Source organism: Halichoerus grypus, chromosome 6 (genome assembly GCF_964656455.1).
Source record: "Halichoerus grypus chromosome 6, mHalGry1.hap1.1, whole genome shotgun sequence".
NCBI classification, from domain to species: Eukaryota; Metazoa; Chordata; class Mammalia; order Carnivora; family Phocidae; genus Halichoerus; species Halichoerus grypus.
The window spans coordinates 62521670-62547356 of record NC_135717.1 but is presented as its reverse complement, the minus strand read 5'-3'; the positions used below and the strand labels follow the sequence as shown (position 1 = coordinate 62547356).

At 38.5% G+C, this 25687-nt stretch overlaps 2 protein-coding genes across 14 annotated transcripts in view; both read left to right on the top strand.

Annotated features, from left to right (window-relative positions):
• The window catches only part of LOC118555525 (ankyrin repeat domain-containing protein 26-like), a 511611-nt gene that overhangs the window by 162563 nt on the left and 323361 nt on the right, over nucleotides 1-25687 (top strand). The gene's annotated exons all lie outside the window — the stretch shown is intronic.
• On the top strand, nucleotides 2260-25647 carry LOC144382325 (putative ankyrin repeat domain-containing protein 26-like protein). The gene is made up of 6 exons (XM_078075244.1): nucleotides 2260-2649; nucleotides 8464-8578; nucleotides 8736-8909; nucleotides 17915-17951; nucleotides 23219-23291; nucleotides 25174-25647. The coding sequence occupies exons 1-6, from the start codon at nucleotides 2573-2575 to the stop codon at nucleotides 25220-25222; spliced, it is 525 nt and encodes a 174-aa protein (XP_077931370.1). The 5' UTR covers nucleotides 2260-2572; the 3' UTR covers nucleotides 25223-25647.

Here is a 25687-nt window from a genome sequence, read left to right as displayed (position 1 = left end):
TCCCAGGGCACTGGGATTGAGCCCTGCGTCGGTCTTCCTACTGGGTGGAGAGTCTGCTTCTCCCTCTCCCTCTGCCTGCCTCTCTGCCTACTTGTGCTCTCTATTTCTCTGTCAAATAAATAAATAAAATCTTTAAAAAAAAAGTCAAAAGCTTAAGAGAACTTAAAAAAAAAATGTTCAAAAGAAGTAGCCTTTTAAATACAAGGATTTTTATCCTGCGTGAATAACTCAAATTTTAATTTAAATGACAGCTAAATTTGTCATAAAGTAAAAATACAAGAAGATATAGTATGTGAAAATAAAATTTCTTTACAAAATATTTAACTAGTTCCATCATAGTCTCAAGGCGATTTAGCCTGTATGTTAACATAAAAAATCCAAAACTGGGGTGCCTGGGTGGCTCAGTTGGTTAAGTGTCTTACCCTTGGTTTTGGCTCAGGTCATGGTCTCAGGGTTGTAAGATCCAACCCTGAGTCGGCTTCTTCATTCAGCGCAGAGTCTGCTTGAGATTCTTTTCTCTCCCTCTCCCTCCCCCTTTCCTCCTTCCCTTGCTCATGCTCTCTCTCTAAAAATAAATGTAATCTTAAAAAAAAAAAAAGCCAACATTCACATTTATCTCAATTTACCTTCTATCCCTTCATTCAGAAAATATATAGAGAGCATATATGAGAGGCCAAGAATTCCAATAAGTTAGTAATTTTAGCTAAAAATATTATAGTTCCTATTAGGATTAAATTAAATTTCTTATCTATTTTATACCTAAATAATATACACTAAATCAAGGGTATATTATAAATAATACTGATGGAAATATGCAATTTTTATCAAAGATTTACCTGATCCAAATTATTTCCTACAGTCCTCAATTCCGCACCTACTGTTGCAAGAGGAAGTTCAAGTTGTTGTTTCATTTCAACTTCTTTATTATACTGCTCTTCTTTTTCTCTGAATTGCTCCCTCTGTTTTTCATATAATTTACCTGCATTTCTTCTTTTTTCTTTTTCTTGTTTGAAGGTAAATCTGCAAATAAATGTGCTTATTTTAAAATGTTTTGTAAGCAATAAAAAGTTCATTTTATGATCTGGTTCCACATATGTTGGTTTATTATCCAAATGAAATTTCTATGTTCTCAATTTTTTTCCTTTCTCGGGCTCATGTTTACTTTCTCACTTCAATCTCTTCCGAAAGATATATATAGTTGAATAGAAGCAATGAGAAAGCATTATGCAGCTTAGTAATAAGTTTTAGTACTAACTCTGGTAGATATTGTAGAGAAAGGAATTTTGAAATTATTCAAGAAAGTTAGAATTAAAAATTATCATTGTCCCCATATAGTCATAATTACTCCTCCATTAGAACAGATAATTTAGTTACTAATTACAAAGAGAAGTTGCTCTTTATAAAACAGTTTATAAATTCACTAGAAGTAAATTTCTACTTCACAAAACATCACAGGTACCTCCAAAAATAATTTGCAGTATAAGACAGCATCTGCAGATGTCATTTACACAACATACACCTGCAGATTACTGTGATCCAGGACTAGGCTGGGGAGTCTCATATCTGTTGCCCTATACATTTTATGTTTCTTCTTCTGCAATATTCTCAATTTACCTTGTTGATTATTATTCATTTTACTTTTTTTAAAGATTTTATTTATTTATTTGACAGAGAGAGAGAGAGCACAGAGGGAGCAGCAGGTAGAGGGAGAGGGAGAAGTAGGTTCCCAGCCAAGCAGAGATCTGTAGATGGGGATCGATCCCAGGACCCCGGGATCATGCCCCGGGGAAGGCAGAAGCCCAAGCACCTGAGCCACCCAGGAGCCCCTGAAAATGGCTTTCTATTGCTGCATCTGCTCAATTGCATGGAGACCGGCTGGGGCCCAGAGGGACATGGAAGAGGAATAAACTGAGGGAGAGCTTTTTTTAGGGAAGTTTTCTGGGGGACGATGCATTCAGCATCCTGAAGTTTCATGCACTCTAGCCCCAGTAGTATAGGAAGAGTGCTTTTCCACACCGGCGAGTCTAACTTCTGCAAATGTTCAGAAACGCTCAGCCAACTCCCGCCAATGTTTGAAGGGGAACCCAGCCCGGCTCACAAGCGATGGCTGAGATTTGAGAGACTTGGACCTCGCACATGCGCTTTGGGCACCCTTGGCCGCCGGCCCTTGGTCCGCACATGCAGCGTTGCGGGTTTGTGAGGTGCGCCAGCGCATTTGTGTTTGGCCTTGCTGCTTGGTTATGTTATTCTGCACTCAAAGATGCCAAACCTCGGAGTTTCGCTACTGTGATGTAGTGGCGAGGCGGGTTTGGCGTATCTCTAGCGCTAGTGTTGGGCTCTAGAGGCGGCGAAAAGCCGAGGGGAAGGTGAAGTGTTTGTGAAGCCTCCAGGCGTTGCGGTGAAGAAGTTTTTTAGCTTCGGGAGTAAGAAGGGCGGGTCGTCCTGTCGCGTTACCAGCTCGCTGAGGGACCGCTTGGGCATCCGGCGTGAGAAGAGAATTGGAACCAACAGCTTCAGGTGGGGGTACAACATCCGAGACAAAGATCTCAGAAAGATCCACAAAGTTGCCAGCATGGGCGACGTAAGGAAACTGCAGGAGATTCTATTTTTCGGGAAACATGGCGTGAACGAAAGAGACAAGATGAACAGGTAATAGGGACTTGGAGGCCGGCTGCCCGAGACGGCGGGGAGGAGGTGGGGCGGACCGGGAGAAGCGCGCACCTTCCCGGCTCCGCCTGTGGAACGGAGCCCTCCTGTCACCGAGGGCGCTTTGCGGTCTTCCCCCCGAGGCCCCGCAGCAGGGGTCTAGCGCCCAGGCCGGCTGTCTGAGCATGAAAACGAAGGCTTCAGCTGCCTTTGGACCCACTCATAATTCCCCGTTAGACCACTTTACAGACAGGTGGTTTTTTTTTTTTTGTTTTTGTTTTTGTTTTTTAAGATTTTATTTATTTGACAGAGAGAGGCAGCTAGAGAGGGAACAGAAACGGGGAGTGGGAGAGGGAGAAGCAGGCTCCTGGCTGAGCAGGGAGCCCGCTGTGGGGCTCGATGCCAGGACCCTGGGATCCTGACCTGAGCGGAAGGCAGACACTTAACCGACTGAGCCACCTAGGTGCCTCTACAGACAGTTTCGACGTGATTTAACCAAATTTCAATAGTGAGAGAATAGAAATTAAGTATATATAGTATTTTATTTTTAAGGGACATCTTTTTATAGGATAATGTTATAAAAAAGATCTATTCCCATAACAGATCAACTTCTGGGCTAAAAATTCTTTCGATATAATCCAATATATAATTTATATCTGTGTGCACTTTGTATGTATGTTATTTACTGAGGGACCTTCCAAGGAAATTTCGAATTGGGAAGATGGTTCTTTTCGTGAATAGGAAGACTAATTTCTCAAAATGTGTACTCTTCCTATACTTATCGATATTCCATAAAGCAAATAAAATCATCATGGTTTTAAAAGTCTTGAGCTAACATGCTCTCTTTTATCATCGTGATGAAATTAAGAAAATTTTTGGAATCACTATATTGTACACCTGAAACTAATATGACACTGCATGTTAACTACCTGGAATTAAAAGTAAAAAAAAAACAAAAAAATTATATAGTATACAGATTTGCCCTTCCAGAAACCAAAATGTACCTTAAATTTCCACAAATTATACATTTACTAACAGCTGAAAAGACACATATATGAATGGGGCAGACTAGAAAATGCCAAACACCCAAATATACATAAGACTTTATAACTTGATACTGGTGACATTTCATATTAGTAGGAAAAGGTGAATCATTCATAAGTGGTGGAGAAATATCCGGTATTTGGAGAAAACTACAATTTTATCTCACAGAAGTAAGTTCCAGGTGAATATAGATTAAAATTTTTAAATAATGCAAAATAAGAAAACTACCAGAAGAAAACACAATTGCATACATACCCATTTTTTATGTTGACAAAGACCATCCTAAGAATGACTTTAAAAGCAACAATTCTGGAGGTTGATTTAGCAACATAAAAAAATAAAACTCTGTATATCAGAAAATAATAACAAAATAAAAGACAATGTACTTGCAAAATATTTACAATGTATTTGTATCAGACACGATAATATATCTTCGTTTTATAGGGAAGTCTTTTAAATCAAAAAGAAAAACCAATTTGAAATTACGCAAAGTAACTTCTTTGCATATCTACAAGAGACCAGTGGTTATAGGAAAAAATATTTAGTGTCCCTGGTAAGAAAAGAAATTCAAATTAAAAAAGGAATGAAATATGGGTGCCTGGGTGGCTCAGTCAGTTGGGCATCTGACTTCGTCTGAGGTCATATGCTCAGGGTCCTAGGATCAAGCCTGGCATCAGGCTCCCTGCTCAGTGGGGAGTCTGCTTGTCCCTCGGCCCCTCCCCCTTGCTCGTGCGTGTTCTCTCAAATAAATAAGTCTTAAAAAAAAAAGGAGTGAAATATGCTTTCCATCTACAACCTTTGTGAAGATAAGGAGTGATGATACTTATACTACTGCTTAAAGTTTAAGTTGTTCTTGACTTTTCACATAGTTCGGTGGTAAGTACCACATTAAAAAAATATGTATTCTCTCTTTTTTTTTTCTCAAGTCTTATACTTTTAACATGAGCTTGTTGAAAGAAACGTTAACAATTCCAAAACGCAATTAAACGAGTTTTAACTTTTTCCTCCCCAAAGCACAAAAATTATGGAGAGGAAGTTAACAGAAACTTCTTAAAAGGTGAAAACAAGTCTTCCTTGTACTAGTCCTTGGGTAGTTTACCAGAGCACAGACTTCGTTAGTTTCCTTGAAAACGGAATTTCGGTCCCGAGTCTGTCAGTACTTAGTATCTGCTGCGGCCTCCCCCTCTCTCCCACCGGCTTCCCAGGCGGCCTCCGCCCCTGGGACCCTGCGGCCAGAGCGGCTGTAAGAATCGCGCGGGAGGGCACCCCCTCCAAGGCCGGGAGAGCGCGCGCTCGGCTCTGCCCACCCGGTCGCGGCCCCTCGAGTAGCGGTCGCTCTGGCCGCCGCCGTGACTGTCGCGGCCGCCGCCATACACGTCAGGCGAGCAGCCGCGGTAGTGGTCGCAGCGGCCTCCTCCGCCCTAAGAAGGCGGGGCCCCCGCGCGGCGGCGGCGCTGCGCGCGTCCCCGTAGCTCTCGAAGGGGTCTCGATAGGAGCCTCCACTCGGATGGTCCGCGTAGTCGCGGTCGCGCCCCGCGTAGCCGTCTCGGTCGCCCTGGCCTCTCGAGGGGCAGTCGTCGCAGGCACTGGAGTGGCCGTAATCGCGGTAGGTGTACTCTCGGGGCGAGGGAGCAAACTCGCGGGGATCGCGGTCGCTCGGGTAGTCTCGGCTATGTATTCTCTTTACCCATTAATTTTATTTAAACTAAAATAGCTTTAGGAAATAGAGATAAATGTCATACAATTTGCTTTTGTCAGCACGATTTAAAATAGCAATGTATTAAGAACTCATTTAATGGCCTTTATAAATAAATGGCAGTGTATCTATAGGATGGAATAATATGTGACCACTGAAGGTGGCTTAAATAATAGATATACACTGACATGCAAAGCTGTACCTTAGGGAATCATTAAATGAGGGGAAAAAATCCGTTTGCGGGCGCCTGGGTGGCTCAGTTGGTTAAAGGTATGCCTTGGGCTCAGGTCATGATCCCTGTGTCCTGGGATCCAGTCCCCATCCAGCTCCCTGCTGAGTGGGCAGTCTGCTTCTGCCTCTACCCCTCCCGCCTGCTTGTGCTGTCTCTCAAATAAATAAACCTTAAAAAAATCATTTTGATTATACACACAGTCTATGGTTTTGTGTTAGCCAAAAAAGTGTACAGAATATAAAATTTGTTATTTCTGAGCATTTGTAAGTGAATTTTTCTTTTCCTTTAAATAAATCTGTGATTTCTACAGGAAAAGGTATGTAAAAATTCTAATAAAAGTTTATTATCAATGAAGTAATCCTGGAGAAGAGCAAGAATATGAATCTTGTACAGACAAAAATAATTTCTTTCTATTTATTCAATTATTTTTATTTTTCATTTATTTATTTTAAAAAAGATTTTATTGATTTATTTGAGAGAGAGCACGAAAGGGGAGAGGGGCAGAAGGAGAAGCAGGCACCCCGCTGAGCAGGGAGCCCAATGCGGGGCTCCATCCCAGGACCCTGAGATCGTGACCTGAGCTGAAGGCAGACACTTAACTGACTGAGCCACCCAGGTGCCCCTCTTACTTTCTATTTTAAAAAAATTTGGGAGCGCCGGTGGGGATTGGTATCTTCTGACAACGTTTAACCCCTTCAGAAGTAAAGGGAATGTTTTTACCTGTACTTGTAGATTTTATTCATACATTAAATATATACATGTTTTTTGTTGTGTGTAGCTTTATTACATATAAGGGATTATAGATTAATCATTTTATTTTAGTTACATCCTTATGAAAATAAATAATATAAATGATACTATAAAAGTTTATAAAATTTTAGTTGTGTCCTTATGAAAAAAATCAAAAATAGGAAATATAAATGATTATTGCAATTTCAGATGTATTGCTTTACTTTATAAAAGTTTTCTTTAAAAATACTGAACTCTGGGGTGTCTGGGTGGCAGCTCTCGGTTGAGCATCAGAGTCTTGAATTCGGCGTGGGTCGTGATCTCGGGGTTGGGGGTGGAGCCCCATGTTGGGCTCCATGCTTGGTGGGGAGACTGCTTGAGATTCTCTCCCTCTCCCTCTGCCCTTCCCCCCGCTTGTGCCTACTCTCTCTTTTTCTCTAAAAGAAATAAATCTTTAAAAAATATTGAACTCTCCAACTGTATTTATCTACTCTTTCAATCCATTTATTTATCAAATAGAATCTGAACACGTGTTATGTAGGAGACATACTCTACCCACAATCTTTTCATTCTTCAAGACTTCATGTTGCCCCGTATTAGTAAGATGAGAAATGCTATTTATTTTATTTTATTTATTTATTTATTTAAAATATTTTATTGTTAAGTATTTTATTTTTTTAATTTTAAGAAAAGATTGATTTATTTGAGAGAGAGAGAGAGAGTGAATGGCAGTGGCTGGGGAGGGAGAAGGGAGGGTTAGAGGGAGAGAGAGGATCTCAAGCTGACTCCACGCTGAGCACGGAGCCCGACATCGGGCTCGATCTCAGGATCTGGAGATCATGACCTGAGCCAAAACCAAGAGTCGGACACCCAACCAACTAGCCACCGAGGTGCCCCTAAGATGAGCAATTTTAAATTCAAGTATTAGGACTTAATCTCAGTTAAAGCTTTTCCTCCTTCCTTTCAGACGAAAACATTTCTGAAGATAGGAAATTGTAAAAGTTAACGTTTACCTGTCCTTTTGAAATTTATACTAGTATTAAATACTAATATTGATAATTGGTAGTACTTGATTTTCATGTGATTCATAAATCTAAATATTTAATAAAATGAGCTGTCCCTGTTTATTTAAATCCTGAGTTTCCTTTGGCTTAAAGTTTCTTGAAAATCCGTGTAAGAATTACTTAAAAAACATTCTCCGTTATTTTAGTCCTCTTTTCCCATAATGCTTTCAGGAACTAAAATTTATTGAAATGCCAGGTATATGACTAGAACTGCAATAGACCTGTTGTGTATATCATTATTTCATGTAATGTAAGGCACCATAGATTGTTTGATGCCCCAGTATTTTCTGTACCAATAAGAACTTTTAAAACATTTCTGCCAATTATAGTTGTAAGACATTTTGAATTATAAATTGCATTCCAATGTCAGAGATATTAAAAGGTGACAAAATGAGCATCTTAGAATCACTGAAATGAAGTATTCCTGCGAATCCTTAAAACATATCTACAAAGTAGGCATAATTGTATCACTTTACCTAATTGGATGTTGTCTTTGTAAAATAGTAGTAATAGTAATAGTTATAATAATATTATGTAACAAACTCTGCATAGATCCTCATTTAAGCATCACGCATCACGCCGAGGTCTTGTGAGATAACTAGTCTTTATTTTATTTATTATTATTATTTTTTAGTAATCTCTATACCCAACATGGGGCTCGAATTCACGACCCTCAAGATCAAGAGTCACATGATCTTCAAACTGAGTTGGGCAGGGGCCCCGAGATAACTATTTTTATCCCCATTTTGTTGATGAGGAAATTGAGGATAAGGCTAAGTAGGTGATAACTGTTAAGTGACAGAGTTAAAGTAGGATTCAAACCCAAGTGAAGCTGAATCCTGAGGTCATGCTCTACCTACTCAGATAGGCTGCTCTTTATTAGTGTGGTGAAGAATCACTAATAAATATTGTACTTTCTTCAAAAGAAAACTAAATCTTTGTTTTGGAGTCATAGGAACAAGATGCTATTTAATGCTTACAATTACATGAATTAATTGCATGGTTTGAAATAGTGCACTATAATTTCCTAAAAAGTTCTTTCACTTTCGTAGGACTGCTCTCCATTTGGCCTGTGCCAATGGCCATCCAGATGTCGTTGCTGTCCTAGTGGAGAGGAAATGCCAGCTTGACCTCTTTGATAAAGATTATAGGACTGCTCTGATGAAGGTATGGGGTAGCAGCTGTGTCTGCCTGAGATGGATTTGATTTAATTACTTAGAATGAAAACTTACTGCATTTAAACATAACAAATTGGTGAAACCTGTGGCATGTTTACTTTAAATTCCCAGAATTGACACTCTGTTTCTTGGTATAATACTGACAGGCTGTACAATGTCAGAATAAGAGATGCGTGACTATTCTTCTAGAACACGATGCTGATCCAAATCTTACGGACATTGCTGGCAACACTGCTCTCCACTATGCCGCCGTTGGTTCAAATACATCAATAGCAGAGAAGCTGCTTTTACACCATGCAAATCTTGAAGTGAGAAACAAGGTACAGATCAACTGTATTTATAAAGTATTTGAAATAATATGTATATGTATATATAAATTTTTTTAGCCACAAAACATTTTATTTATGTATTTATTTATATGTGTAATAAATACATATACTGAATTCTATACATCAGGTCCTATCATCCTGGACACAACTCCAAAGCCAGGGCAGGGAGGGCTAGAGAAAGGTGATGCCCATGGAGAGGGTGAAGTTCTGTCTCCCAGCCACCCTTGCACCCCAGAAAGAAAATCTTCCCATTAGTGCTTGGGAGTGGATGGTCGGCTCAGAGCCCACAAAGGATTGAAGGCCTAGAGGGGAGTGGAGGTGATGGAGGCTGGGTGCTGTGCAGGGGCTGAGGAAATGGGTGCTGCTGGGAATGGGTGGGAGACCCTGACCCAGTGGGGTAACTTGGGTGAGTGCAAGTAGGAGGAGAAAGCAGCAGGTTGCAGGCCCTGGGCGCTCCAGGCCCCAAGGTTCTGAAAATGAGAGCAAGGGGATCAGGTCATGACATCCTACAGGGGCATTTACTTGTGCTTGTAGCCACTCTGCCCGCCACGTACCACATTGGGGTCTCCCATTTCAGAGAGTAGTTCCTGCTCAGCCTTGTGTAGTTCCTCAGTGGGGTGGTAGCTGTACGTGGGGAGTAGTTGATGACCATGCTCCCCAGTCCACCTTCTGTTTCTGTGACATGCATTATTTCTACCACTGCCCTTACAGAAACACTGTTGGTTGACATAGGTAGGGTCAGTTTTTCGTATTTGGAAGCTCCTGCATTCCCTGAATGAAAATATTTTGAAATAACTTAATTGTCTTAAGATTTCACTTTAATGATACTTTTTTTTTTTTTTTTTAAGATTTTATTTACTTGAGAGAGACAGAGAACAAACATGAGTATGGAGGAAGGGCAGAGGGAGAGGGAGAAGCAGGGGAGCCTGATGCAGGGCTGGATCCCAGGACCCCGGGGGTCATGACCTGAGCCAAAGACAGACGCTTAACTGACTGAGCCACCCAGTTGCCCCAAAGCCACTCTTTTAATTCCAAGTCCATCTCCTCAGTGATCCATTTGGATCAAGGGTACCTTATGTTGACATCTGGGATCCTGATACCATTGATAGAAGAGAATCAAGCATGTTTGTGTAACCTGGAGAAAAACCTTCATCTTTTTTTTTTTTTTTTAAAGATTTTATTTATTTATTTGACGGAGAGACAGTGAGAGAGAGAACAAAAGCAAGGGGGAGTGGGAGAGGGAGAAGCAGGCTTCCCACCGAGCAGGATGTGGGGCTCCATCCCAGGACCCTGGGATCATGGCCTGAGCCGAAGGCAGACGCTTAATAACTGAGCCACCCAGGCACCCCGAAAACCTTCATCTTTTTTGGGAAGCTCTCAAAACTATATCCCCGAAACTCTAATTTCTCAAATGTTAATCTTTGCCACAAAAAAGCATTGTCAGATGGGGATAAGCAAATTTAAATGGATTTCTTTTGTGCTTGATATATAGTGCAGTTTTGTAATATTTCTCAAACATAGATGATCATTGAATCTTTCTATTGGGGCACAGTACTTAACTTCCAGCAAAGTATATGTTCTTTCGAATCTAATTTAAAAAACACTACTCCAGAGATAATCATTTAGGTTGTTAACTCAATAAAAATACTTAAAGCATTTACTGCTATGTTTTAGATTTTGGAGATATAGAGAAAAAAAATAATCCCTTCCCTCAAGAAGCTCTTGGTTTAGAGGGGGTGCAATAAAATAACTAGAGTATACCATAATAAATACTGTGATAGAAGCCAAGATTCTTGGAACCAGTCAATGAAGTGAGTTTTGGAGAATGACTGCAGTTAATCTGTTGAAGAGGTGGAAGAGGGCTATTTAATTTAGTTTTATTTATTTTATTTTTTAAAAAAGATTTTATTTATTTATTTGAGAGAGAGAGAGAGTGGGTGAGAGAGCAGGAACATAGGGGCGGGGCAGAGGGAGAGGCCAACTCCCCTCTGAGCAGGGAGCCTGACTTGGGGCTGGATCCCAGGACGTTGGGATCACGACCTGAGCTGACCTGAGCCCAAGGCAGATGCTTAACCGACTGAGCCACCCAGGCGCCCCTGTTAGTTCTTATGTAACAGATGAGAGTTCATTGTTTGATTTAGGCAGTTTTGGGATGGCAGTGAGTTAGCCCACGTCATTTGCCAGAAATCAAGAAAAAGGCTAGACTAGTAAGAAGTAGTAATGGGCGCAGGATTCTTTATCTCAGGACTATTGAGACCTTTATCCTTAGGGATCCTAACTGTATCTGTTTCATTCCAAGTATAACCGTTATGCATGGGGTACAAATAATGTTACATCTGTGTTTTTTCTTTTTCTTTCTTTCTTTCTTTCTTTTTCTTTCTTTCTTTCTTTCTCTTTTTTTTTTTTGTAGATTTTATTTATTTGAGAGAGAGACACAGAGAGAGCATGGGTGGGGGAGGGACAGAGGGAGAAGCAGATTCCCTGCTGAGCAGGGAGCCTGACGTGGGGCTCCATCCCAGGATCCTAAGATCGTGACCTGAGCTGAAGGCAGCCGCTTAACCAACTGAGCCACCCAGGCGCCCCTATATGTTTCTTTTAAATAAGAAACCTCAGAGGCTTGCAGTGAATTTCCTCTAACATTTTATAGGCTAGTTTATATCGCATGCTTGTTCCTAAACCAGTCACTGGTAAATCAGGTACTGTGATTAGCTTAGAATAATCATTTCTCCTTTTGAAGCTGGGGTGAGGCCACCTTTGTGTATGGGGACAATAAATATCCAAATAAAATTGTAGTTCTCCAGGAAGAATGAAGAATTACGGAATGGCTACTGGGGAGGGAGCCAGCAGTATTTGATGCAGGGATTCATTGGAGAATTTGAAGCAGAAGGGTAATAAGATTAGATTTGAATTAGGGCCCTCTGGTTATGGCATAAAATGGGGATCACCAAGCTTCTTCTTTCAAGGGCCAGATCGTGACTATTTTAGGCCATGTGGTTTCTCAACTACAATTACCATTATAGTGTGAAAGCAGCCATAGCAATATATAGGTGAGTAGATGTGACTGTGCTCCAATAAAACTTTATTTACAGAACCAGATGGCAGGTCGGACTTGGCCTGTGGCCGTAGTTTGCTGGCCCTTCATGTGGAGGATGTATTGAAGGAAACCATGTAAAGAGACTGGAAGACAAAGGAAGCTTATATTTCCTTAGCCTAGTATCAGTCCATTATGAAATTTGCACCCTTCTATACTGAAAAAGTCAGGAGGCTCAGTTTATTCAATTTAAAATGTTGTTCTTTTTCTAGGCCTTATGTCTTTCTCATTTTTAAAAATTTAAACAATTTTTTTAAAGATTTTATTTATTTGAGAGAGAGAGAGAGAGAGATACGGAGCACAAGTGGGGCAGAGGGGCAGAGGGGCAGGGGCAGAGGGAGAGGGAGAAGCAAGACTCCCCACTGAACAGGGAGCCCGATGCAGGGATTGATCCCAGGGCCCTGAGACCATGACCTGAGCTGAAGGCAGATGCTTAACTGACTGAGCCACCCATGCGCCCCCTTTCTCATTCATTTTGCTTAAAAATTTTTTATTCATTTAAGAAACAACAATAGTTGGTGGCTTTTTTTTCCCCTCTGGAAGTCATCAGTTAAGAGCTCATGTTTGAGTAGGACAGTGGCAGGGGAAATATAAAGCAGAGACAGAAAAGAAGTATAGTTAATATGATTTCATGATTATTGAATGTAAAAAGTTAGGGGAGAGAGGAAATCTAAGAAGATTCATATGTTTCCAGGTTGTACACTAGCATTTAAATTGGACATGAAGAATGAGTAGGACTTTATCGGATGAAGAGAGGAGAGCGGTGGGAATAGGGAAGACCACGTTTTTTTCTGTATATGTTGAATTTGATGGAATGTCCATGTAGTATATTTTCAGTAACTGGATAATGGAATACTAGGAGTTTCTAGCTGGAGATAGAACTTCCAGGTTGGAGGTGCAGATTTGAAATAATCTGATTAGAATTATTTAGCAAAGTGATAGCTTGGACAAAGATTGAGTTTGTCCAGGGTGGAGAAACATATAGAATGAGAAGAAGGCCAGTGAACAAACCCTGGGAATACCAATGTATAAGGGGTGGATGGAGGAGTAGGAGTTAGTAGAGAAGACTGAGGAGTGACTGGGGAAATGTAAGAGAGGAATTAGAGGAAGTGATGTTGAAAAAATTAAAAAAAATATTTCAAGCAGGCGTATTAATGAAAAGAAAGTTGGATTTAACTTTTAAAAGCTCTTTGGTGGTAACCTTTTCAAAAGAATTTTTGAGTTGTACGATCTATTATTTACATGATTGGTACTTTCTACGTCCAAATATGGAAAAATAACACATCAAGTAAGGTCCTACGTAACTTTTTTGTAACTGCAGTATCTACCCGGACAGGGTCAAGGGAAAATGGTCTAGCCTGGTGAGTAGACTTGCCAACATTTTTCCGTAATTGTCAAAACCTAGGAGTCAAGTGTGAGGAAAAGTGTTGTCTTTCTTACCTGTTTCTGGTGGAGATACTTGAGTTTTTCCTCAAGTCCTTGATACACTCTTCTGGATGAATACGAAAACAAAAACAGCAACAGGCAGGAAGCCACTGTCAGGCCCTGTCTCTGATATGGAATCATGATACAGCTGTATTTTGAGAGTTTTAAATTTTGATCAGAAATAGTTTACAGACCTGCAGTTTGGAGCCTTTTGACCTCTTTTAAATATTTTATTGCAGAAAACTAGTATAATACCAAGGAGAAAATATAAGGTGATACGCTGAATATACTAGTCTCACTTGTTCAGGAATTCTGTGTCAGTAAAGACAGTCAATACCTGACTATTTTGGTTAGTGCTGTCTCTCTTGATCCTCTTTTCATTTGCCTTCTTCTAATATCTCCACTTTTACTACTCCTTTCTGAATTTCATCTCTAAAGAAAGCGCTAAGGAAAATGGTCTTGGAATCCAACAGTATTAGAACACATTTCTACCATATGTATGTTTGACATATATGTGTATTTCCTTCTAAGGTAATGGGCTACCTAATCTAAAGTGTATCTCATATTTTATTAGTTTCTTGTGCTAAATTTCTTTGTATCTGTATCACAGTGACAAAGTTAGGGATGATGGTCTGCCAAGACTGAAAGCATTTTCTGGATTGTCAGAAATTTTTATCTGATACAGTTTTAATGTGACATGCTTTTATATTTTTTTCAGAAATTGGTAAACTGTGACTTAACAAGAATATGTGGCCAATTAGATTACCAAGTTTTAACCATCTATGTATATAAGATAACTCACTTTGTTTTCCCCCAAATGAGCCCTATTGATCTTTAATGATCAAATCCATTATTTTCAGGGTGGAGTGGAGAACTCATCTTATATTTTGGATGAAGTATTTTTGGCTTTTTTTTTTTTTAAAGATTTTATTTATCTACTTGACACACAGAGAGATAGCAAGAGCAGGAACACAAGCAGGGGGAGTGGGAGAGGGAGAAGCAGGCTTCCCGCGGAGCAGGGAGCCCGATGTGGGACTCAAGCCCAGGATCCTGGGATCGTGACCTGAGCCGAAGGCAGACCCTTAACGACTGAGCCACCCAGGCGTCCTATTTTCGGCTTTTTGACTAGTTTGTCAACGACTGCCTTTAATAGGTGAACTATGTTTTTAATTTTATAAGAAATTAAGGAAAAGACTGGACACAAAACTCTATAATCAATAGTGTGTTGTTAAACTGTGTATGATATTTATATATTTTTCTATAATTATCCCAGTTACCTTATTGATTCATAACTACCATAAAAATGGTATTCAGCCCTATTTATTTATGTATTTATTTTTTTTAAGATTTTTTTTTTTAATTTATCTGACAGAGACACAGCGAGAGAGGGAACACAACTAGGGGGAATGGGAGAGGGAGAAGCAGGCTTCCCGCTGAGCAGGGAGCCCGATGTGGGGCTCAAGCCCAGGACCCTGGGACCATGACCTGAGCTGAAGGTAAACGCTTAATGACTGAGCCACCCATGTGCCCCGAATTAAGCCCTATTTAGTTGGAGAAAATTTATGTGATATTTTCTCTTTTTTTATAGGAACTTTTATACTGTAGAACATATTGATAATCATCAGGATTCTCTTTTTTTTTCCTGATTAAAATAAGATTGTTGCTTGTTTGACATTATTTTCTGATCATTATGTCATCTATTCTTTTTATGCCTTTATTCAGATGGCTATAGAAATACAGGAATCTCCAAGGCAAATACTAAGAAAAACAGATTCAAGGAAAGGTGTCCCGTGAAATAACCTTCTGACTGTAATCATGTATAAAACATCAACCCAAATCATAAAAATTTCATATAATGCAGTTGTATTAGAGGCTCCCAGAACGACACCCAGATTTGGTTATTCACTCGAAGAACTCACAGGTCTTAGCATATTTGTACTCATGCCTTTGGTTTATTATGGTGAAAGGATACAAAGCAAAATCAGCACAGAGGAAAGGTGCATGGAGTGAAGTCTAGAGGAAACCAAGTGCAGGCTTCTAAGAATCCTCTGCCTATGGCTGTGCTTAAGTCCTCTAGCATCAAATTATGACAACACATATGAAATGTTGTCTGCCAATACATGAATCTTATAGAGACTCAGTGCCTGAAGTTTTCTTGAAATGATAATCATGTAGGCATCTTCTCCCTAGCGTACACCAAAATTCCAGGTTCCCTGAAGGAAATCAAGTATACAGGATAAGACACCAGGTTTGTACCAACACTTAGGCACAGCCACTCTTACCAGCTATGGAACGGTGGGAACCCTCCCCAAATCCAAGTTCACGGATACCAACCAAGGGCCAGCCATTCAAGTGGGATCTAATGGTGGCAGTCTTTGGCCTGCTCTATGGAATCTTTTTTGCACAGGAATTATAGCCCTGACTTAATTTTTGTTGTTGTTTTAAGATTTTATTTTAACAGCAAGTAATATGATGGTATCACATGGTACTGGTTTCAGTAGCATGATCTGTATTAAATTGAAGTGCTGGTTACTTTTTTGACTTTTGGTGAATATTTAACAGGTATTTGTACATAAATTACTCGGGCAATATTAGGTAATTATAATCTGTTTTTTATCTTATTAAACTTTCATTATGATTCTTAGATTAAACAATGATTTCTGATTTAAAATTAGAATAAAAACTCTTAATTCTATAGATAATCCAGTTTTATTTCATATGGTAGTGAATCCCTGTTTGTAAGATTCGGTTATATAATTGTCCGTTATTTTCTTGCCTAAGTATGCAATTAAAATTATTTGCTTTATGTATTTTCATATACTTCAATTTGGTGGATAATACCTGTATTCTGTTACTTCGGTCTTTATCTTAATTTTCACGGTGGCTGTATCTTACTTTACTACATGGTAATAGCAGGCTCAATGGATACCTTTTTTTTTTCTTCATGATAAATAGACCTTACTTTTTTAGAACATTTTCAAGTTAACAGCAAATATAGCAGAAAGTACAGAGAGTTTCCATTTACCCCATGTTCCCATACACGCATAGCCTCCCCTGTTGTCAACATCCTTTACCACAGTGATACATTGTTTTATTTACATTAACTCATCTTTATCATCCAAAGTCCATAATTTACATTCCGGTTCAGTCTTGGTGTTGTACATTCTATTGGTTTTAACAAATGTATAATGACATGGAATAGTTTCACTGCCTTAAAACTCCTCTGTGCTGTGCCTATTCATCCCTCCCTTTGCCTCAACCCTTAACTCCTAACTTGAAAAGTTTGGCTTTTTCCAGAATGTCACATAGTTGCAATCGTACAGTGGATATCTTCTTGAATGTTTATTTTTAAATTTATTTTTATTTTATTTTATTTTATTTTTTAAAGATTTTATTTATTTATTTGAGAGAGAGAGAGAGAGAAAACTCGAGGAGGGGGAGGGGCAAGGGGAGAGGGAGATGCAGACACCCCCGCTGAGCAAGGAGCCCGATGCGGGGCTCGATCTCAGGACCCTGAGATCATGACCTGAGCTGAAGGCAGATACTTAACCGCTTAACCGACTGAGCCACCCAGGTGCCCCTCTTCTTGAATGTTTAAAAAATTAAAATTCCAAGGTAATCGAATGTAGTGATTCAAGATAGTCTTTGTCCTCTCTTTTGTTTTGTTTTGTGTTCATCAGTGTAGGATCTGATGACATATGCCTTACAGACTGAAAAAGTGTGATTTCTATAGACATTTGTCACATAATGGGGAGGGTTGAGAACAATGACATCATGCACTACTACCTAGCACTAACCATTGGTACCATCCTGGTCTAAGAGGTGGGTCCAGATAGACTCTCTAGCAATGAAAGTAGATAGTCTCAAGAGGTTATACTTTATAAAACCAGAATCACTAAAATCACTAAAATCTTTCATACTTACCCCAATTGGAAATAAGGCCAGAGAGAGTCTGTTTGCTATGTTTTGCCATGCTGCAAAGTACAGTGGCTATAGACCAAACTTTGTGATGAGATGTTTCATCCTAAACTTAACAGTCTCTGCTGAAGAGCTGGAGAAGTTCTGTTGTGTTACAGCAGAATAAATACAGTCTCTTTTAACTGCTCCTAGTCGTGGAAGTCCAGAAGAATCATGTTATTTAGGTTTGACATTGTCGGTCTATGATAATGATTCTGCTAATGATACCATTTTCTGTCAGCCTCATAGGGTTTGGTTACAATTATGGTCATTATAAACATTCACTTGTAGGTATCATATTCTGATAAATACCATTTTTTTCTTGCATTTGGTAAATGTAGAGGAGAAAGTAAGATTTCTTAATGCATTAACTGCCTACTAATAATATAATTAATACTCATTCCAGTGTGGTTTCCAGGTGTGGTCTTGAAGGAATACTTTTTAACAAATCATCAGTCTTATACTTTTAATATTCTGTATTTTTCTATTGTTGATTTAAAATGTATTTTGCTTTTTTCTTTAGTGGCGGATAAGAGTTATGAAGAAGAGTCTAAAAGCAGGTAGGATTTTTATGGAGTCTTTAAAATTATGTGTTAACTAAGGGAATGCAGAGAAAAGCATTGGTTGAGTTCTGCTCTGGGCTAGACAGTATATTATGTGTTTGACATTTATTACTTATATAGTCATGACAATAGCTTCACAAAGTAGCTCTGCTATTATAGCCTATTTTTTATGAGTCAGCTGTGGTGCAGGGAGGTTGATTAATTGACCTGTGATTGCATAGTTAAGGTAGCAGACCCATGATTTGACTGTCAGCCTGTGTGACTCCCACCTCCATTCTTTTGTCCCAGCAGCACTGGGATTAACATACAGATCCTAGTCAGATCAACTCAGTCAAATTTAGTTATGTGTTAACCCTGATTTAGAGTTTTCTTAAGAAACCAGGTTAGTTCAAGCATTTGTCCTAATGTATTTGACAACTAGTGATAACTAGAGGTAATTACTGCAGTGGTAACTAGTCTGTTGTTTTTACTGTCAAAGATTTTAGGGTGGATCTCAGTTACCTATGGCCACAGTACATAGCTTTTACGTAAGCAAGACCTAATCAGGCAAATTCTTAGATAGAGTAATTTCTGCTCTCCTTGAGATGAATGATTTTTCCAGAAGTGAAGGATATGTAATCTAGGTGTAGACCATGTTACATTAATTAAATTTATCATCTATTTAGAGGATATTTCTAAATGATTCTCTATTTACTGACTTCCCAGTCTAGTTTTCCCTTTAGGCTAGTACCCTTGACTAGTTCTTTGAAGCTTCTTTTTTTTGTAGACCTTTTTCTTTTTCTCCATGACTTTTCTATAATCTTTTCTTGATTTTTTTTTTTTTACTTTGTTCTCTGCTTTTCTTGGTGTTTCTTGTAGTCGATTAATTGTTTCCATTTCTGCCAGCTAAATAGTCTCTGTTTTTCTATAGACAAAATCAAAAGCACATAGAATTTCAGGATTTTAAGGAATCTTAGAGATGAATTAATCAAAATACCCTCTGGTACTGCAACCTATGTTTAACATCCTCACCCAGTGGTTGTTTAAATGGAGAATTTGAAACTCAAAAGATAATTAAAAGTCACTTATTTGGATATGATAAGTGACAGAAATGAGATTTAAATTCAAGTTTTTTCCTTTTTCTCATCTTGTAGGTAAATGTTTTAATAATTGAAAGATGGGGAGGGGGTCTTGTGAACACAGTGAAGAGGGGGTAAGGAAGGAATTAGCAGGAGAGGCCAAGTTTCAAGAAGAATAACACTGGGTTGATAGTTTTAGAAAAGATGTCATAATATGGGGTTTATGATAAGTTAGATAAGGATGAATTATAGGAATGAAGGTTACACACACATACACACACACAAAGGAATGAAGGACACAATATATTGGGAGTTGTTTAGAAAGGCATATTAAAATAGAGGGTTGAAGAGAATCTTGAGCAGCTTTTTTGTTTGTTGGTTTAATTGAATGAACTAGCATACTTCAGGTTTTCTGTTGAGAGATCTTAAAATCATTTAAGCCACTGGGAAGAATCTTTTTACAGCATATAAGAATGTGATGTCATCTACTTCCACCCCAACTTACAGAGAGTGGCTTAGATCCTCTTGAGTAATAGGCGGAATGGAGATTCTACACAACATAGATGTATGGCCCAAGGTAGCGGTCTCCTCACTCCACCTCTTTTCTTAATTCTCTGATGCCCTGCCCATATACATGTAGGGTTTGGTGGGGTACGACTGGCTGTCAAATCAGTAACAGAGTTTTATTTGGGTAGTTGGTAACATGTCTACGTTGAGATGACTGCATGGATGACTGAAACTCCATTTCGCTTGTTCTCCAGGAGCAGGAAATGGCTCCTACTCTTGGTCATTTGAGCCTATCCTTGTTTTGGGAGTCTGTGCTTTCATAGGCTAAAGACTGAAAGGTTGGAAAGTACCACTGAGCCCTGCAGAAGAGTGATAATAGGAGTGGGAACTCGCAGAAAGAAAATATTAGGCAGTGTATAGGGAAATAGAGGCACAGCTGCCCGGACTCTGTTTTTATAGCAGTCTCTCTTCTTGGGTATCTGAGTGCCTGTGAAGGTTTTTAAGGTGTTGCTAGTTTATGTAGACCTAAATAAGGCAGGACCTGTGAAGGAAAAGTTTGGACCTTATAATTTTTAATCTTTTAATCTGGGAATAGTATTCCCACTAATAACATAAATTTGTTCTTTAACATTTATATATTTATTTATTTCTTTTAATTGGGGCATAGTTGACACAAGATATTATGTTAGTTTCAGGTGTACAAGGTAGTGCTTGAACAACTCTATATGTTACACCATGCTTACCACAAGTGTAGCTATTATCTGTTACTGCATAATGCTATTACAATACCATTGACTATATTCCCTATGCTGTACTTGTATCCCTGTGACTTACTATAACTGGAATCCTGAACCTCCCATTCCCCTTCACCCATTTTGTCCGTCCCCCAACCCTTCCCTTCTGGCAATACAGAATTCCCTCTATTTCTGGGTCTGTTTCTGCTTTCTGTTTGTTCATTTGTTCTCCTTTCTAGATTCTACATATAAGTGAAATCATATAGTATTTGTCTTTCTCTGACTTATTTCACTTAGCATAATACCCTCTAGGTACATCTACATTGTTGCAAATGGCAAGATCATATTCTTTTTTACGGCTGAGTAACATTCCTCTGTGTGTGTATATGTCTGTGTGTGTGTGTGTGTAAGAGATACATCTGTTGATGGACACTTGGGTTGTTTCTATATATTGGCTGTTGTAAATAATGCTGCAGTAAACATGGGGGGTGCATATATCTTTTCAAATTAGTGTCTTCATTTTCTTTGGGGAAGTAAACAACCAGTAATGGAATTACTGGATCCTATGGTATTTCTATTTTTAATATTTCAAGGAACCTCCATACTGTTTTTCACACCATTTTCTATCCCCATCACCAGTGCACAAGGGTTCCTTTTTCTCTACATCCTCACCGACACTTGTTTTTTGTGTTTTTGATTCTAGCCATTCTGACAGGTGTAAGGTGATAATTCATTGTGGTTAACTTTTGAACAATTAACTTTCAAACATTTCAGAGAATTCCTTGCCTGTCACTCTTAGTTATGGGAACTAAGACTGGGTCTTTACTAGGTATTTCACATCTTCGGAGAGGTGGAGGCAAGATAGATAACGAAAACCTTTTTAAACACAGAGACCAAATTTTGAAAGACCTGTACTCTAGCAACTATAAAACATTGATGACAGAAATTGTGTCAAGACAGAAGAAGTGGAAAGACGTTGCATGCTCAAGGATGGGAAAAACACATATTGTTAAAATGTCTATACTACCCAAGGCAATCTACAGATTTAATGTAATGCCTATTAAAATACCAACATTTTTCACAGAACTAGAACAAACAATCCTAAGATTTGTATGGAACCACTGAAGACCTCGAATAGCCAAAGCAATATTGAAAAAGAAATTGGAAGTATCACAATTCCAGATTTCAAGTTATATTACAAAGCTGTAGTCATCAAAACAGTATGGTACTGGCAAAAAACAAATATAGATCAGTGGAATAGAACAGAAAACCCCAGATATAAACCCAAAGCTATATGGTCAATTAATCTGTGACAAAGCAGGAAAGAATATCCAATGGAGAAAAAGCAGTCTTTTCAACAAATGGTGTTGGGAAAACTGGACAGCTACATGCAAAAGAATGAAACTGGACCACTTTCTTTTTTTTTTTTTTTAAAGATTTTATTTATTATTTATTTGAGAGAGAGAATGAGACAGAGAGAGAGCATGAGATGGGGGAGGATCAGAGGGAGAAGCAGACTCCTTGCTGAGCAGGGAGCCTGATGCGGGACTTGATCCCGGGACTCCAGGATCATGACCTGAGCCGAAGGCAGTCGCCCAACCAACTGAGCCACCCAGGCGCCCGAAACTGGACCACTTTCTTTAAAAATAAACTCAAAAATGGGTTTAAGACCTAAATGTGACACCTGAAATCATAAAAATACTTGAAGAGAGCACAAGCAGTAATCTCTCTGATATTGGCTGTAGTAGTGGGTTTTGTTTTTTGTTTTTTTTCTCTAATTATGTCTCCTGAGGCAAGAGCAATAAAAGCAAAAATAAACTGTTGGGACTACATCAAAATCAAAAGCTTTTGCACACTGAAGGAATCAGTCCACAAAATGAAAAGGCAACCTATGAATAGGAGAAGATCTTTGCAAATGACATATCTGACAAAGGGTTAGTATACAAATATAAAGAACTGATAGAACTCAACACCCAAAACACAACCCAGTTGAAAAATGATCAGAAGATATGAACAGACATTTTTCCAAAGAAAACATACAGATGGTCAACAGGCACATAAGAAGATGCTCAGCATCACTCATCATCAGGGAAATGCAAATCAAAACTACAATGAGACACCACTGCACACCTGTCAGAATGACTAAAATCAAAAACACAAGAAACAAGTGTTGGCGAGGATGCAGAGGAAAAGGAACCCTCTTGGATTGTTGGTGGGAATGCAAACTGGTGCAGCCACTGTGGGAAACAGTATGGAGTTTCCTCAAAAAGTTAAAAATAGAACTACCCTATAATCCAGTAATTGCACTACTGGGTATTTACCCCAAAAATACAGAAACACCAATTCAAAGGGATACATGCACCCCTATGTTTACTGCAGCATTATTTACAAGAGTCAGCCCAAGTGTCCATTGATAGATGAATGGATAAAGGAGTGATATATATACACAGTGGAATATTATTCAGGCATAGAAAAGAATGAAATCTTGCCATTTGCAATGAAATGGATGGAACTGGAGAGTATTATGCTAAGTGAAGTCAGTCAGAGAAAGACAAATACCATATAATTTTACTCATATGTAGAATTTAAGAAACAATAAAAATGAGCAAAGGGAAAAAAAAAAAGACAAACCAAGAAACAGACTCTTAACGGTTGAGAACAAATTGTTGGTTACCAGAGGGGAGATGGGTGGGGGAATGGGTGAAATAGGAGATAGGGATTAAGGAATGCACTTGTCATGATGAGCACTGGGTGATGTATGGAATTGCCGAATCATTATATTGTATACATGAAACTAATATAGCACTTGTATGTGAATGATACAGGAATTAAAATAAAAACTTAATAACAAAAACAGAGGCCAAATTTTAATTATATCAAGAAACTTCATTCAGTAAATAGCTGACCTTTCATTCGATTTTTCTTTTTAATGAACTTGTTTTTGTTGTATGTTTTTGCTCTAAAGTATTTCCATTAAACCTGGTACTGATGATTCATGGCCTACATCAGATGATGAAGACTTTAATTTTGATATCAAGGTAAAGTACTCTTGTGAAATTTGTTTTCCTGCTCTGAATTTAGTTTGTATATTATTTACTCTTAAAATTTAGCAGTGGCCTACCTATCATCATTTTATGTTTGTAATGGAAAGTTGGTCAGAAAAACCATTTTGTAGAAATACGACGAGTTGAATTTTTTCCCCCCTCTGGTGAATACTGAAGGTGGAGGCTGAAAAAAATGGGCTGGAAAATACATAATGACAGGAAAATTATATTGGGAAAAGCTTTTCCATAATGGAGGAAATAAGATATTTGGTCAAGGATATGGATTTTTACTGTGAGTTTTAAATTATCTTAACATGACTTTTCTTTCTTCTTTCTTTCTTTCTTTCTTTCTTTCTTTCTTTCTTTCTTTCTTTCTTTCTTTCTCTCTCTCTCTTTCTTTCTTTCTTTCTTTCTTTCTTTCTTTCTTTCTTTCTTAATATGACGTTTATAATACTCGTGCCTAAATGAAATCTTTATTTTTTTTTTTAAAGATTTTATTTATTTATTTGACAGAGAGAGAGCGAGAGAGGTAACACAAGCAGGGGGAGTGGGAGAGGGAGAAGCAGGCCTCCCGCAGAGCAGGGAGCCCGATGTGGGACTCGATCCCAGGACCCTGGGATCATGACCTGAGCTGAAGGCAGACGCTTAACGACTGTGCCACCCAGGCGCCCTAAATGAAATCTTTAGTGGATTCAATTATTGCGGACATTTTTTACCTTGGTAACATATAGTTTTACAAAAGACTTTTTTCTCTATTTCTATCCTTTGTTGTACATTTAGACTAAAATAATATTAGAAATTGTGGAAATTCAGAAATTTAAATTGTTTCTCAAAATTTATATTGCAAAGGTATTCCACTGTGCTTTCAAAATAATTCCATTAAGAGTATAGTTAAAACTTTATCTAAGTGAAGAATACATGTTTTGCCTAAAATAATAATCAGCTCTAGAAGCAGAGGTTCTTCGTACCTATATGGTAAAATGTCCAATTTCAGAAATCTTTTATATTATAGTTTATAAAAATATTTACTCAATCTTTGTATCAGATTCTAAAAATTAAAATTTCATTCTTATTTAAATATTCATTTTAAAGCCCCTGCATCATTATAAGCTACTGGATGTTAGGAAACGTAATTGTGCATCTCCTGGAACACCTAGAATAAAATCTTGCTTGGAAGAAGCAATTTAATATATTTTGAATGTGAATAAATGAGCAGACAGATGGAATTCTGTATAATGGAATGTTACAAGTAATCTGCATAATGTGTCATAATTAAATATATGAATTTTTAAAAATATGGCTCAAATTTATATTCCTTTATTTTATTTTATTTATTTATTTATTTATTTATTTATTTATTTATTTTATTTATTTATTTGAGAGAGAGAGAGAGAGAAACAGCATGAGAGGGGAGAGGGTCAGAGGGAGAAGCAGGTTCCCCGCTGAGCCGGGAGCCCGATGTGGGACTCGATCCCAGGACTCCGGGACCATGACCTGAGCCGAAGGCAGTCGCTTAACCAACTGAGCCACCCAGGCACCCTATATTCCTTGTTTTTAAAGATTTATTCATTTGAGAGAGAGAGAATGAGAGAGAGAGAGCACATGAGAGGGGGGAGGGTCAGAGGGAGAAGCAGACCCCCCGCTGAGCAGGGAGCCCGATGTGGGACTCCATCCCGGGACTCCAGGATCATGACCTGAGCCGAAGGCAGTCGCTTAACCAACTGAGCCACCCAGGCGCCCTATATTCCCTTTTTATGTTTAAGATTTATAAGTGCAAATGAATTATGTTGAGGAAATAAATAAATAAGAAAAAAAGTTACAGTATATTTTTTATTATCCTCTAATTGTGAGCTCAGAATTTTCTTTTTTTTTAAAGATTTTATTTATTTATTTATTTGAGAGCGAGCGAGAGAGAAACAGCATGAGAGGGGAGAGAGTCAGAGGGAGAAGCAGCCTCCCCGCAGAGCCAGGAGCACGATGTGGGGCTCCATCCCAGGACTCCGGGATCATGACCCAAGCCAAAGGCAGACGCTTAACCGACTGAGCCACCGAGGCGCCCCATGAGCTCAGAATTTTAGATAAAAATTCCTCAACTTTTTTCTTTAACCCCATCTGTGTCTCATTAGATATATCCTTTCAAGGTGTACATTTCTCCTTAAAATTCTCATTACCAATTCTTTCTCCATGTGGAAAGTTGATGTGTTAGAAATATTTCTTTTTCTATTTTTTTCTCTCTGTAGTAATAATTTATAGCTTTCAGGTACTGATAAGGTAAAGGTAAGTGGAAAAAATATTTTTCAGTATATGTAAGTATGATTATGGATATACTATAAACAGAAGTCTCTTAAATTTTTTGAATTACATATTATAAATATATATATTACATATAT